Source organism: Oncorhynchus mykiss, chromosome 31 (assembly GCF_013265735.2).
Source record: "Oncorhynchus mykiss isolate Arlee chromosome 31, USDA_OmykA_1.1, whole genome shotgun sequence".
Lineage (NCBI taxonomy): Eukaryota > Metazoa > Chordata > Actinopteri > Salmoniformes > Salmonidae > Oncorhynchus > Oncorhynchus mykiss.
This window is the reverse complement of record NC_050571.1, coordinates 28,328,185-28,344,084: the sequence shown is the minus strand read 5'-3', so window position 1 is coordinate 28,344,084 and position 15,900 is coordinate 28,328,185. Positions and strand designations below refer to the sequence as shown.

General features: G+C 45.1%; 1 protein-coding gene across 8 annotated transcripts in view; it reads left to right on the top strand.

Moving 5' to 3' along the window:
* Positions 1 to 15,142, top strand: part of LOC110504930 (BCL-6 corepressor-like protein 1) — a 29,517-nt gene extending 14,375 nt beyond the window's left edge. For 4 of the 8 annotated variants that reach the window (XM_036969908.1, XM_036969914.1, XM_036969912.1 and 1 more), the window contains 11 exons: positions 5,418 to 5,505; positions 5,633 to 8,185; positions 8,547 to 8,682; positions 8,787 to 9,269; positions 9,674 to 9,882; positions 10,163 to 10,432; positions 11,679 to 11,845; positions 12,058 to 12,203; positions 12,326 to 12,403; positions 12,654 to 12,816; positions 13,027 to 15,142. In XM_036969908.1, coding sequence (XP_036825803.1) covers positions 5,418 to 5,505; positions 5,633 to 8,185; positions 8,547 to 8,682; positions 8,787 to 9,269; positions 9,674 to 9,882; positions 10,163 to 10,432; positions 11,679 to 11,845; positions 12,058 to 12,203; positions 12,326 to 12,403; positions 12,654 to 12,816; positions 13,027 to 13,336 — 4,603 coding nt within the window. In that variant the 3' untranslated portion in view covers positions 13,337 to 15,142. Of the gene's footprint in view, positions 1 to 5,417; positions 5,506 to 5,632; positions 8,186 to 8,546; positions 8,683 to 8,786; positions 9,270 to 9,673; positions 9,883 to 10,162; positions 10,433 to 11,678; positions 11,846 to 12,057; positions 12,204 to 12,325; positions 12,404 to 12,653; positions 12,817 to 13,026 lie in introns of those variants that run through there. The other 4 variants (XM_036969911.1, XM_036969910.1, XM_036969909.1 and 1 more) reach the window with 4 other exon arrangements.
* Positions 15,143 to 15,900: the final 758 nt, after the last annotated feature.

Sequence of the window (15,900 nt, the reverse complement as noted above, 5' to 3'; positions counted from 1 at the left end):
TGCTGAGTTGCATCCAAAGAACACCATACCGACTGTGAAGCATGGGGGTGGAAACATCATGCTTTGGGGCTGTTTTTCTGCAAAGGGACCAGGACGACTGATCCGTGTAAAGGAAAGAATGAATGGGGCCATGTATCGTGAGATTTTGAGTGAAAACCTCCTTCCATCAGCAAGGGCATTGAAGATGAAACGTGGCTGGGTCTTTCAGCATGACAATGATCCCAAACACACCGCTTGGGCAACGAAGGAGTGGCTTTGTAAGAAGCATTTCAAGGTCCTGGAGTGGCCTAGCCAGTCTCCAGATCTCAACCCCATAGAAAATCTTTGGAGGGAGTTGAAAGTCTGTGTTGCCCAGCAACAGCCCCAAAACATCACTGCTTTAGAGGAGATCTACATGGAGGAATGGGCCAAAATACCAGCAACAGTGTGTGGAAACCTTGTGAAGAGTTACAGAAAACGTTTGACCTCTGTCATTGCCAACAAAGAGTATATAACAAAGTATTGAGATAAACTTTTGTTATTGACCAAATACTTATTTTCCACCATCATTTGCAAATAAATTCATTAACAATCCTACAATGTGATTTTCTGGATTTTTTTTCTCATTTTGTCTGTCATAGTTGAAGTGTACCTATGATGAAAATTACAGGCCTCTCTCATCTTTTTAAGTGCGAGAACTTGCACAATGAGTGGCTGACTAAATACTTTTTGCCCCACTGTAACAGGAAAAAAAATCTGTACATGATTGCAAAGAGGCAGGCGAAATTAAAAGTCAGTCAGATCAATAATTATGAGCTTTGATCAAACCTGGGAGAAATATTTACATGTTGACCCGTAATAGATTTTCTTTATTGGGTACAAAATATACACTGAGTATGCAAAACATTAAAAACACCTTTGTAATATTTAGTTGCACCCTCTCTTTTGCCCTCAGAACAGCCTCGATTCATCAGGGCATGGACTCTACAAGTTGTCAAGCGTTCCACAGGGATGGTTGTCCATGTTGACTCCAATGCTTCCCACAGTTGGGTTGCCTGTATGTCCTTTGGGTGGTGGACCATTCTTGATACACACAGGAAACTGTTTAGCATGAAAAACCTAGTAGCGTTGCAGTTCTTGACACATTCAAACTGGTGCGCCTGGCACCTGCTACCATACCCCAATCAAAGGCACTTCAATCTTTTGTCTTGCCGTTCACCCTCTGAATGGCACACATACACAGTCCATGTCTCAATGCTTGAAAATCATTCGTTAGCCTGTCTCCTGCCCTTCGTCTACACTGATTTGAAGTGGATTTAACTAGTGACCTCAATAAGGGATCCTAGTTTGACCTGGTCAGTCTATGTCATGGAAAGAGCAAGTGTTTCTTAATCTTTTGTACACTCAGTGTATGTAAACTGAACAAAAATATGAACACAACATGCAAAGTGTTGGTCCCATGTTTCATGAGCTGAAATAAAAGATCCCTGACATTTTCCAAAATGTGCAAAAAGCATATTTTGTAGTTTTGTCACACAACACAATGCCACAGACGTCTCAAGTTTTGAGCGAGCGTGCTATTGGCATGCTGACTGCAGGAATGTCCACCAGAGCTGTCGCCAGAGAATTGAATGCTCATTTCTCTACCATAAGCCACCTCCGTAATTTTAGAGAATTTGGCAGCACGTCCAACCGGCCTCACAACTGCAGACTACATGTATGGCTTGTGTGGGTGAGCAGTTTGCTGATGTCAACGTTGTGAATAGAGTGCCCCATGGTGGGGTTATGGTATGGGCACAACACATTTGCATTTTATTGATGACAATTTTAATGCACAGAGATATCGTGACGAGATTCTGAGGGCCATTGTCGTGCCATTCATCCGCTGCCATCAACTCATGTTTCAGCATGATAATGCACAGCCCCATGTTGCAAGGATCTGTACACAATTTCTGGAAGCTGAAAATGTCCCAGTTCTTACCTGACCTGCATACTCGCCATACTCGACATGTCACCTATATACCATGTTTGGGATGCTCTGGATATCCAGCAACTTCGCACAGCCATTGAAGAGGAGTAGGACAATATTCCACAGGCCAAAATCAACAGCCTGATCAACTCTATGTGAAGGAGATGTGTCGAGCTGCATGAGACAAATGGTGGTTACACCAGATACTGACTGGTTTTCTGATCCATGGTATCTGGTATCTGTGACCAATAGATGCATATCTGTATTCCCAGTCTCGTGAAATCCATAGATTATGGGCAAATAAATTTTTTTCAATTGACTGATTTCCTTATATGAACTATAACTCAGTAAAATCGTTGAAATTGTTGCATGTTGAGTAAATATTTTTGTTCAGTATACAAAGTATTGACTCGGGTGGGAATACTTACAGTACCAGTTAAAAGTTTGGACACACCTACTCATTCAAGGGTTTTTCTTTATTTGTACTATTTTCTACATTGTAGGATAATAGTGAAGACATCAAAACTGAAATAACACATATGGAATCATGTAGTAACCAAAAAAGTGTTAAACAAATCAAAATATATTTTAGATTAGAGATTCTTCAAAGTAGCCATCCTTTGCCTTGATGACAGCTTTGCATACTCTTGTCATTCTCCAGCTTCATGATGTAGTCACTTGGAATGCATTTCAATTAACAGGTGTTAATTTGTGGAATTTATTTCCTTCGTAATGCGTTTTAGGCAAATCAGTTGTGTTGTGACAAGGTAGGGGTGGTATACAGAAGATAGCCCTATTTGGTAAAATACCAAGTCCATATTATGGCAAGAACAGCTCAAATAAGCAAAACGAAACGACAGTCCATCATTACTTTAAGACATGAAGGTCAGTCAATATGGAAAACTTCAAGAGCTTTGAAGGTTTCTTCAAGTGCAGACGCAAAAAAACATCAAGCGCAATGGCGAAACTGACTCTCATGAGGACCACCACAGGAAAAGGAAGATCCAGAGTTACCTTTCCTGCAAAGGATAAGTTAATTAGAGTTACCAGCCTCTGAAATTGCAGCCCAAATAAATGCTTAATGTAGTTCAAGTAACAGACACATCTGAACATCAACTGTTCAGGGGAGACTGCATGAATCATGCCTTCATGGTTGATTTGCTGCAAATAAACCACTACTAAAGGACACCAATAAGAAGAAGAGAAACACGAGCAATGGACATTAGACCGGTGGAAATCTGTCCTTTGGTCTGATGAGTCCAAATGTAAGATTTTTGTTTCCAACTGCCGTGTCTTTCTGAGACGCAGAGTAGGTGAACGGATTATCTCTGCATGTGTGGTTCCCACCGTGAAGCATGGACGAAGATGTGTGATGGCAAGGTGGTGCTTTGCTAGTGACACTCAGTGATTTATTTAGAATTCAAGGCACACTCAACTGGCATGGCTGCCACAGCATTCTGCAACGTAACGCCATCCCATCTGGTTTGCGCTTAGTGGGGCTATCATTTGTTTTTCAACAGGACAATGACCCAACACCCCTCCAGGCTATGTAAGGGCTATTTGACCAAGAAGGAGAGTGATGGAGTGCTGCATCAGATGACCTGCCTCCACAATCACCCGACCTCAACCCAATTGAGATGGTTTGGGATGAGTTGGACTGCAGAGTGAAGGAAAAACAGACAACAAGTGCCCAGTCCTTCAAGACTGTTGGAAAAGCATTCCAGGTGAAGTTGGTTGAGAGAATGCCAATAGTGTGCAAAGCTGTCATCAAAGCAAAGAGTGGCTACTTTGAAGAATCTAAAATATATTTAGATTTGTTTAACACTTTTTTGGTTTCTACATGATTCCATATGTGTTATTTCATAGTTTTGATGTATATGGCCCTTGTTATAGTCTCCTGGCCTATCTGATGAGATGTCATTGCTAACTGCTCTCTTTACTTTGGAATGTGGGCATCATGGCAGGGATACAGAAGCTAGACTTGCATTTTGAGTCTTCTTTACTCTCCCTTGCTTTGAGATGTATCAACTGTAGGATTCATTCTTGATAATAGAGTATCTGTAGTTAAGAATTTGAATTACACTATATGACGTTATTCCTCAGGTACTCTTCCCATTGACTCTTGGATTGATTTCTTAAATGAGCTGGAAATGGGTTGAGGGTTGAGGCCGCTTGAATGAGTTTGGTATAGGGATTTCAGAATGCTACCGCCACCTGCTTCCCATGTTTATTCTTCTCTCTGTGGTCTCAGACAGTCCACTGTGCTGCAGCATGCATGACTTGGTCAGCACTGACCGAGTCCATCCGTTCAACACTAAGGAGAACTGTGAGAGATGTCATAAAATATGGTTTCCATCTTTAAAGCAATATGTGCCAATTTCCCTTGGCTAAGAGTAGGGTTGTGACGATACCAGTATCGCAATATTTTTTCCATGGAATTAAAAAAAATAAAAACCACTTTATTTAAATATTGTGTGCGGTAGCTTGGAAAATAAATACATATCACTCTGGATGACAACATAATGATGTTTGTTTCCAACATTAGGGCTGTTCTCCTAAAGAAGTCAAATCTGCTTCGTTGTTTTGTTTCCTCGATACTAACACGTTTTATGATACTGGTATCATCCCGGCCCGAGTCGAGGGCAAACCATCAACACCAATGTTCTTTATGTCCATGCAAATAGGCCTACTCATAGCTCAACTACAAAATATAAATATAGAGTAAGTGAAAGTTATTGGCAAATATGCCTTGTACCAATATTGCATTTTTCTTTATAAGAATAACATACCAAAGAGTAAAAAAAGTAAAGTAATATATAACATATATTTTTACTTCAACATCCAAGCCTTCCTGGAGTGTGACACTGAGGACAGTGACATCTCTCGTCATCAAGCTTCTCTTTGGGCTGAGACACACCAATAGTGTTTGCTGGCTGAGAGTACTTAGCACCTCTGAATGTAATTTGCGAATCGAGTGTGTTCAGTGTCGGCAGTCAGACGTCTACAGCGGGTGGTCCCTAAATGCGCTGAATGATCGGCAGACGAACGCTACATCCACATTGAGTGTGATGCATGTGCAAGCCTTTACACATAGAAAACAATCAAGCACTTTCTCAACAAATCCCCCGAAAATCGTTAAACAATTATGTCTAGCCTAAATGTGCCAACTTAACATAAATGTGTACTACTTTTATGAATATTTGGTAGTGTTAGCAGTAGGCTGGCTAAACGGTTTCACAACACTACAAGGTTACTAATATTTTTCTAACCTCTCCTATGACAAGACTCATGAGCTAAAAATAATCAGCCATTTTGACCAGTTTCGGTTGTATTAGCCAATGTTACCATGATGAAAATTAATGCAATATCTGTACAATTGTCTCTTTTCCAGAATGTTTGACATTGTTTTTTATAATCTAATGCAGTTACAGCTTTGTTTTATGTTAATGAAAATATGCTCATTCAACAGCATAGCATCCTATACAGAGGAAGACCTTGCTGCAGACCTGAGGTCAACTACACCTAAGAAATGTTGTGTTAAGGAAACGCATATGCAGGTAATTGTTGTGCCTGATCACTGACTGAGTGAGCTGTACGCTTCACAGATTATGCTATGGTGCTTTACCTGAGAGATATATGCATGAGCAGTGAACATGGGCTTTATGTACCTTTCTTGTTATCTAGGTGGATCCCACTCCAATGAATGTAGGGGATGGAGGCACGGTGAGCCGAGAGATCGGTGCTCCCATTAAAGTGTCTGCGAGCATGGTGGGGAATCCCCCTCAGACGCTGCCCCCTGAGCTCAGAGGAGATGTGCCCCTCAGTCAGCCAAATAAGACCACCACAGCAACAGACTGTAAAACGCAGATCAACGTCTGTTCAGACCCTAGCAACTTCAACCATTGCCCAGTTGTCCATCCCCCGCAAGAACACAACAATGCTCCAACGTCAGGCCCTCCCCTCATTAGCTCTGACAAGAGAGCCGACAAGAAGAGATCAGAGGTCCCTAAACCCAAGGCTGATGGTGCTGGGGTCGTTCCCACACATCAGTGGCCGTGTGGTACAAAGAACAGCCCTGAGGACCTAGTTAACCCAAGTCACAGCAGTGTGATGTCCAATAAGAAACCACATACTCAGACCCAGCCAGTGATTGGTCTTCCAGCTGGTTTTCAGTGCTCAACACTATTTAAACCAGGCCCGCCTGTTGCTTTTCTTCCCTCCACTAACTTTTCATCCCCACTCTGCAAAATCACTCTTCCACCCGCATTGGGTCAGATCGCAGCATTGCGAGAAGCCACAGGCAGCCAGTTTCAGAAGGGGAGTCAACCACAAAGCGCAGCTGCTGGCGTGGCACCACTGCTGCGGACCTATCCATATCACTTCTCAGTGGGTCGAAGTCCAGCGCTTGAAAAGAAAACACCCACCGCAACACACAAACTCAAATGTAAGTCGACGTCCAGTAGCAAGAGCTCCAAAGCTGGAGGGGAGCAGAAATCCTCCATCGCCTCAGTGGTGGCCTCTCCCACTATCACTCTCCCAGCATTAGGCTCTGCCCCACCAACCCGCTTCACATTGTCTCCCACCGCTGCCATCTGCTGTGGCCCTTCACTGGCCAGCATCACCACTCAGGGCAGGCTGCTGAACCATGTGGAGAAAGGCCCTTCGCACCGCAGTGCAGACAAGACATCTGTAGGCTTTCTAAAACTGAAGGCTTCGTCTGCTGCTAAGGACCATGCGGTCACTTGCCCGACTGAAGCAAGGGACGTGCCCCTCGACCTGTCCGCCAAGTCGAAGAGGCCAAAAGCGGTCAAAGACCCCCCAAACACAGTTGCCACCACAGAGCATCTCCATAACGAGGCATGTCAGAAAGTTGCCCTCCATCCAAAGAGGCCATACCCAATCCTACCCGACACCCACAGAAATGGGGCTTATCAGAAGCAGAGCAGCAGGCCCCTAAATCACCAGGGTTTGGAACCCAAATCATCCTGGGTCAAAGGTTGCTCTCAAGGCCCTATTAATAACCTCCCAGGAACCTATGTAGGTGTGGCCAGCCCCATACTTGCTTCCACCCTACGTAGCAAAGATGGGAAGGGGTCCTTTGAGGACGAGTTCCAGACTTTCGCTAGACAAGAGACTATCTCTATCATTGACCAAGGGGAACACCTGGCCACAAGGGGAAAGAAGGCATTGTTCATGACAAAGAGCAACCAGCACGTTCATGGTATCAAGCACCCTAACAGTACCAGCCCAGCTGTAACAGAAAGCTGTCCCTTTAAGGGAGCTTTCTCCACAGCTCTGCCCGGCTCTACCAACTCACACTCTTATCAGAAATCTGCAAGTGTCAAAGCAGCAATCCCATACTCCCTCACTGTCGTCAAGCCATTATGGCAGCAACCACCACTTCTTCCTTACCAAGGTGCTTCTGTTCAGAGAAAGATCAGTCAAGGGACTCCCAAAGTCAAGGGGGCCACAGGTTCAGAAGGTCCCAAATTTCAGAGTGCCCATCAAAGCCTGTCCAGAATGTCCCCGCTGTCCAACCTTGAGTCCATAGTGAAGCAAAAAGCTCTAGAGAACACTGCATTGACTGGCGAGGGATACTGCCATCTATCGCCTATGGCATCCAGAAAGGCTGTGGTGAGCTCCCACACAATGGGCCAGGACACATTGTTCCGTCAGACTGCTGCCTTTGGATGTCCACCTATCAGATCTGTGGAGAACAAAGAGACACTTTCCTCTAAAGGGTATTCCACACAAGTTATGAACAAACTTGAGAAAACGGGTGTCTCTGAGTGCAGAGAAAAGAGCTCTGAGAAACATGTTAAACTGGGGGAGCAGGCAGGTGGAAAAGAGATACAGGTCTTTGGAAGTAGTGGTTCAGCTAACAGAAACAGGATGGACAGCAAATTAGCCCAGGAGTTGGAGGGAGGAACGGTGAAGGAGGAGAATATGGCCCCTGCTGGTCTCGATCCCCGTGCTAAATTGGAGGGGATTGCCCTATCCATCCTCACTGGCCAGTGTGCAGGGTTAGCCGAGGTGGAGAAGAAGACCAATGGAACTAAAGAGGAGTCTCCCACCAAACCAATAGCTGCCTTCACCAAACAGAAGAAGCCCCCTAGCCCAAGGAAGCCGGCAAAGGAAAAGTCATCACTGGACCCTTCAAAGAAGGCTGTAGTGCCAGTGAAGAAAAAGCCAGGCCAAGAGACCACTCCAGTTAAGAAAGAACCACGTCCCAAAAAGGTAAGTTGTTATTCTGCTTTTGTAATATTTACAATTCCATCAAGGTGTGTTGTTTTGATTATGTGTTGTACAATGACATTATTCTGTTTTGTTGGTTGAACAAAGAAAGACGGGTATTACATTCACACACTTGACACATTTGTCCGCATTTATAATGAAGCAGAATTGGAAAAAATATGTGAAATATCAACCACCCATCAACTTACCTGTCTGTATTATGATTAAAGTATACTGATTGAAATACAAAGGCAATTCAGTGCTTATACAGTCCATATGCTCTCCGTTACCATCAAAGCTTTACGAGCAATTGCCTGAATGGCCCATTTAGTGCTCTCACTCTGTCCCTTGTGTGTTGCCACAGAAGAAGCCATGTGCACCTGTACTGGAGCACAGTCTGTCGCTGGCTGAACCATCCCCACACAGGGAGGAGGGAGAGAACACTAGCAGGGAGAAGACCAGCACCACTGATAACAAGCAGAGTGCTCACAACAAACCAGGTATTTCTGTCTCTTCTGATAGATTAGAACTTCACATACTACATCAGCCAAAGATCTAATCACAAATCCTTTATTATGATTCCTCTGCCCACGTTGTTTTGCAGTAGGTTTCGAAGTAGGTTTCACAGGTAATGGGAGCAGTCCTCTCCCCAGTCCCCAGTGCTCTGAGACCCCAGTCCCCTTCAGCAGCCCTGCAAGACCCAATAAGGAGCCAGCGTGCTCAGAGAGCTCCACCCCCAGGCTGAGGAGGGGCCGACGGAGGGGTGATGAGGCTTGGCTGGACGACTGGGGCTTTGCTCCTCCACCTCCCCCAAATCTCCCCCACTCCCCTACAGCCCCTCCTCTCCAGCCTGCCCGCCGGCCCAGGGGCAGACCGCGCACCAACCCCCTGCCTGAGAAGGCAGCCCAGGGCAAGGCCAGACCCGCCCCCAGCACTGAGGGAGACGCCCTCAAACACAAGAAACGGTCCCGCTGCCGGAACAGGAAATACCAGAATGGGGAGTACATCACGGGGAAGGACAGGGATGGAGACGGAGAGGGGGAGGAGAGATCTGTCACCACCAGGCAGGGCACTCAATCTGAATCAGGTACTGTTCACCTGGAAATGGAACAAATAGAAGCAGCTGCAGGTTTGTCTGGATGTGGTTAATATCACAGTGGGCCTTACACAAGGCAAAGTTGGTACGAGTTGAATGACTGAATAGAACTGTATACAGTGTAACTGGTTTCGTATGCAGGAGCTTCCCACTATTTGCAGCGTATTATGTTAAAACATCCATATATCCTTAAAGTGCTGTTAACCCACCGTTTATTTAGCATGGCACACTTCAGGAGAGATGGAAGGCATGTTTAATGTGATGGGGCTTTGGTTCTGGTCTCATTGTTTTCTTGTCTTGTAGCTTCATATTAGTCTGTCGGTACACAACATGTTTAAATAACATCCAATACACTGCTTAGAACCATTGAGTAAATATTTGCTGTGTTTCTGTAGATTTGACGGCTGCCATGTACCCACGCCTCAGTGCCACTCTGACCTGCTGTGGCACCAGCCCAGAGCCTGATCCCAGGAGGCCCTCGTTCACCCGCTCAGGGTCGGTGCGGCGCCCGGAGAGAGAGGCCTCCCCAGAGCCCAGCGACAAACCCTCTGGGAAGAGGAAGTTCAAGAGCAAGCACTTGAGTGACACAGATGAGCCCAAGAAGGTAGGAAGTTCAGCGGCATCCATCGCAGAGGCCATAGGTCTGAACTTTGTGTTTCCTGCCAAATAGATCCTTGTTGTGAGATTTAGTGTGCTGTGATGAGCCTAAAGGCTTAGCTCATGGTTCCCCCTTGTGGCGCAAATCGTTACTACAACATATTACATTTTTTTGTGCTCTGGCAGCTGATTTCCTCCAGCGCAGAGTGTGAGGCCATTCGTCCTTGCTGTGACTCTCCATCACACATTACTTTCTCATTACCCTGCAAAATGTTTATTTTTTTAAGCAGCTCAAGACCAAACGTTGCAGCTTGGGAAAGCGCCCTGCCTCTGTGGCAACGGATGACGACAGCCCCGACGCTAAGAAACCAGCAGGCCTCCAGGCTACCCCTAAGTGCTCGTCCTCCCCTCCAGCCAGTAAGAAGGGGACCTCAGGGAGGGGAGGGGTACCAGAGTCTCCCCCTAGCAGACCTGTTCCTCCAGAGGTTCGCCGGCTCATTGTCAACAAGAACGCCGGGGAGACTCTGCTACAAAGAGCTGCCCGATTGGGCTACCTGGTACTGCTCTACTGCTCCACCCAATCACCTGCCTGCATTCATCCTCAGCGCATTTCGCCCTACCATTACTCCGGTGTGGTGGGCCCCATACCCCATACCAGACCCTAACCCAATGATGTTTCAGTTTATCACACATTACATTTACATTTGAACAATTTAGCAGGCGCTCTTATCTAGAGTGACTTACAGTTAGTTAGTGTACTCATCTTAAGATAGCTAGTTATACTATATATCACAGTCATCAATAGTAAAGACATTTTCAATTAAATAGTTATCAGCAAAATCAGTATGTTATACACTACATGGCCAAAAGACTGTGGACACCCCATCAAATTAGTAGATTTGGCTATTTCAGCCACACGGCTGGAGTGGTGTAAAGCTCTGTAGTGATAAATCACGCTTCACCATCTGGCACTGCGACGGACGAATCTGGGTTTGGCAGATGCCAGTATAACGCTACCTGCCCGAATGCATAGTGCCAACTGTAAGTTTGGTAGAGGAACAATGGTATGGGGCTGTTTTTCATGGTTTGGGCTAGGCCCTTTATTTACAGTATAGGGAAATATTAACACTACAGCATACAATGACATTCTAGACGATTCTGTGCTTCCAACATTGTGGCAACAATTTTGGGAAGGCCTTTTCCTGTTTCAGCATGACAATGCTCCCGTGCACAAAGTGAGGTCCATACAGAAATCGTTTGTCAAGATTGGTGTGAAAGAACTTGACTGGTCTGCACAGAGCCCTGACCTCAACCCCATCGAACACCTTTGGGATGAATTGTAACAAGCCAGGCATAATCGCCCAACATCAGTGCCCGACCTCATTAATGTTCTGTGGCTGAATGGAAACAAGTCCCCTCAGCAATGTTCCAACATCTAGTGGAAAGCCTTCCCAGAAGAGTGGAGGCTGTTAAAGCTGCAAAGTGGGGACCAATTCCATATTAACGCCCATGATTTTAGAATGAGATGTTCGACCAGCAGGTGTCCACATACCTTTGGCCATGTAGTGTACGTGAACATAAATAGACTTCATTTATTTATTTTTGCCACAGCAAATAGAGTGTCTTATAAGTCCAAGTGTGCTGGGCATCCTGAAGATACAGGACAATATAATAATAAAATCAAATCAACAACAAAAAATGGATCAGTCAGTGCTAGCAGGAAAAGACCAGTGTTATTTACATATAATATATATATATTGTATTATATATTGTGATGTTAAACCCCTGCTGTCCCTCCTGCAGGACGTGGTGCTCTACTGTCTGGAAAAAGATGTGCGGGAGGTCAATCGGCGTGACAACGCAGGTTACACGGCTCTCCACGAGGCGTGCTCTCGAGGCTGGAGCCACATCGTCCAGGTGCTGCTGAAACACGGGGCCGACGTCAATTGCAGCGCCCAGGACGGAACACGGTGGGCGTCTAATGATTTCTGAACACTTAATAAGGGCTCGGACTTGGAGAGCATATTGTATGCCATACACTCCTGAGCTGAATGGTTATGCCTGCAATAAAGGACTTTCATTCTGGACATTCACGCTTGGCTTATATGAGATCCGTTGTAATGCTGTTGATATGTATGTTGATGAAATGAGAAAAGTAACACGTGTTATTGTATATTTTCAGGCCCATCCATGACGCAGTAGCCAGTGATAACCTACCTGAGCTGTGGATGCTGCTGAACCACGGGGCTGACCCCACCCTGGCTACCTACTCCGGACAGACGGCGGTCAAACTGGCCCAGAGCCCCAGCATGAAGACCTTCCTCAAAGGTACTCTAACCTGTCATCATCACTTGTGACCCCTGCGACACACATCAGTCTGTCCTTTTCTGAACATCACAGAGGAGTGCTTGGTGGAGTTTTAATCTGACCCTGGATCTGCTTTGTTTCAGAATACTTCACAGACCTGGAGGGGAGAAGTGACCAGGACCCCAGTCTGCCATGGGACTTCTACAGCAGCTCCGTGTTTGGTAAAAAGCCTTAGTTTGATTGGTTTCTTTTCCTCACCATTGACCTCTGCATCCACTGCTATGTATCCACTCTTATCTGTGCTATGACTTGTATATGCCGTGATTAGAATGCGTAGTGTGGTTGGTATGAACAGGACAGTCCACTAGGGGGAGCCTTAAGCCCATGGTGAAACAAGAGGCTTATTGTCCTTAGAACAAAGGTGAATCAAGTTCTCCTGGCCGTCCTGAGCTCACATCACTACATTTTCAGAGAATGGCCAGGAGGCATGCTGGGACTTCCTGCTCTCTCAGCGGGTGGAGGAGGAGGACGAGGGAAGGAAGGAGAGAGACTCTGATAGGGACTGTCTCATGTTTGAGTTCTCTTCGGAGCCCCTCTTACCCTGTTACCATGTCCAAGTGTCATTAACCCAGGGGTGAGTCAACACCAGAGCAGAAAATCACCTGTCAACACAATCATTCACACACACAGTCCCAGCTTTTCCACCCATAATCCAGTGCTTTTCGTTCCTTACTATTTTAAACCCCGAAGCACCTTTTGAAATCCTTCAAACCGCTCTTCAGCAATCAGCTTGTTGGATAGGCTCAGCTAGTTCTAATACCAACCCTACGTTTGTCCCTGACAGCTTTTGCAATTGGTTCCTGTTGACGGACGTCCTGAAGCGGCTGAAGATGTCTTCCCGGATATTCCGGGCGCGGTACCCGCACTTGGAGGTGGTGAGCCTGTCGCGAACAGAGATGTGTAGGCAGGTGTCTGTCAGCCAGGTGAGCACAGCCTCTGCACAGCCTCAGGAAGAGGGAGAGGGGCCGGTGGAGCTGGTCCGCTGTGTCCCGGAGCTCCAGGGACTGCTGGGTTCCTCCATTCACATCCTACAGGAGGACGAGGAGGAGGAGGAAGGGGACAGGATGGATACAGCCACGCCCTGCAGTCGGTAGCCCCCCCTGCTCTCTCACAGCCCCTCACACATCCCAACTGTTCCCTTACACGTCCTCAGTCTCACCCTAACCTCCCGCAAGCAGCAGATTAAAATTAACTATGTTGGGAGGCTGCAGCCGTTGTAATGGTGGTTGTGGTATGGTAATACCAAACAATGTCTACGCCACAGGAGGCTGGTGGCACCTTAATTGGGGACTATGTGCTCGTGATAAAGGCTGGAGTGGAATTTGTGGAATGGTATCAAATGCATCAAACACATGGTTTACATGTGTTTAATGCCATTCCATTTGCTCCGTTACCGGCCATTATTATGAGCCGTCCTCCCCTCAGCAGCCTCCACTGGTCTACACCACTGGGAAGAACACACCTCACTAATGACCTGGGACTTCCACATTGAGGAGAAATGGGGGTCAAGGCAGCACCACCTTGAGGATGGGTGTGGGTGCTCGGTGCTGGAGAGCAGATTTCAGGTTCCAATCTGTAGGTATTTTTCAGGACCCAAGAAATATTCTGGAACGATCTTTTTTATGATTCTGTATGTATATGGTACTATATGTATATCTTGCCATGAGAGTGATCGCATTTGGTATTAATGTATTCGTGTGGCAAGGGATGGATTATGTTTAGGATTTTATTTTTGTGGTTTTGTTCAGTTTGTTTGTTCCTGAAGGAAAGATAATATTTTTGGGTGGGAGATAATCCAAGGCTTTTATCTCGGTGAACTCTTGCGTGCAGCTAAAAGGCTTACAGCCAGGCCAGCTAACAGTGGCAGGAAGGCCCCAGGGCCAGATGGTTCCTCTGTTAAAATGGGAGACCCAGAGACCCACAGAGAAGAGACCACGGACCCACACACACAGGCACACAATCTGCCCAGCTAACAGAACCATAGAACCACAGTAATGCATTTCAACCACACAGCACTCTCAAGTTTGCTAATGGCTATCTGGCCATTCGATTTGTGTTACTTTTCTTTTGTCTTTCATTTTGCAGTGCACATGATTTCACCAAGCATCTACCTGTAGGCTTCTTACCCTCAGATCATGGATTGATTTAGTTGAGAATTAATACTTGTTTACAGATCTCAACAGATGGAAAGGTGTCCCTGTAGTTTTCTTCCCTCCTCCTGCTTACCAGATGATGGGAGTGGGAATAGAAGTGCCACATAGCGTCTGGGGAGGCCAACGTCCTCTGTTCTGACTGCCACCCTTCACTTTGCTGCATAAGAGTGACTCACAGGAGGGATAGGATAGGTATTGTTTTACTGCGCCTTGCTAATCCCTCCTCATGGGGCTATGGGCGGACTCCATCGTGCTATGTGGCGTGTGTTTTATTTACACTGTTGTTTGTGCTTAATTTAATAGTCATTAATATATTTGACCTCTTGTGTATCTGACAAACAATTTATGAAAAATTGCTTTGTATGGTTGGTGCTTCATTTGAAATGTACAATTCAGGATCCCTTTATCCTTCCTGAGATGTTTCTTTTTCTCCCCTTATTGCAAACAGTATTTTAACAAGCAAAAGTACAGTTTTATTGTACTGGTGCTAAGCTAGAATTTGTGTTGACAATCAATGAAGTTTTTGTTTGAAGTTAAAACCAATAAATTATATTTAATTACGATGAAGTGACAGAAATGTAAAGAAAAAGTATCGTTTCATTTCCTAAAATGAAGAAAGTGGAATACATCTAGTCTGGAGAAGAGGACAATGTACTGCTTGTGTGAGTGCTGTTAAAACAGGTTAACCTTCTATTCAATTTTTATTTGATTTTTAAATCAACCAGAATAAAGCATGATTGTGAAGTATTGTTTGTGGGGTATTCATTTGGCTCATCAGAAAGCATATTCTATTTGCAGTCGGTTGCTCTGTGCTCTTTTTAAGAAAACGGTTACCGCAACCTTTTACATTGTAAACCGTATTATGTAAGGCTGAAGGCAGACAGATGTTAGCTGATCTTAATACTCAGACTGGTGATAAATCAACCTTTTACATTGTAAACCGTATTATGTAAGGCTGAAGGCAGACAGATGTTAGCTGATCTTAATACTCAGACTGGTGATAAATCAACCTTTTACATTGTAAACCGTATTATGTAAGGCTGAAGGCAGACAGATGTTAGCTGATCTTAATACTCAGACTGGTGATAAATCAACCTTTTACATTGTAAACCGTATTATGTAAGGCTGAAGGCAGACAGATGTTAGCTGATCTTAATACTCAGACTGGTGATAAATCAACCTTTTACATTGTAAACCGTATTATGTAAGGCTGAAGGCAGACAGATGTTAGCTGATCTTAATACTCAGACTGGTGATAAATCAACCTTTTACATTGTAAACCGTATTATGTAAGGCTGAAGGCAGACAGATGTTAGCTGATCTTAATACTCAGACTGGTGATAAATCAACCTTTTACATTGTAAACCGTATTATGTAAGGCTGAAGGCAGACAGATGTTAGTTGATCTTAATACTCAGACTGGTGATAAATCAACCTTTTGAAGAGATCATCAGAGTCAGGTATGTATGTAGTCTATCCAATCTTATCATTAGTCATATAATACC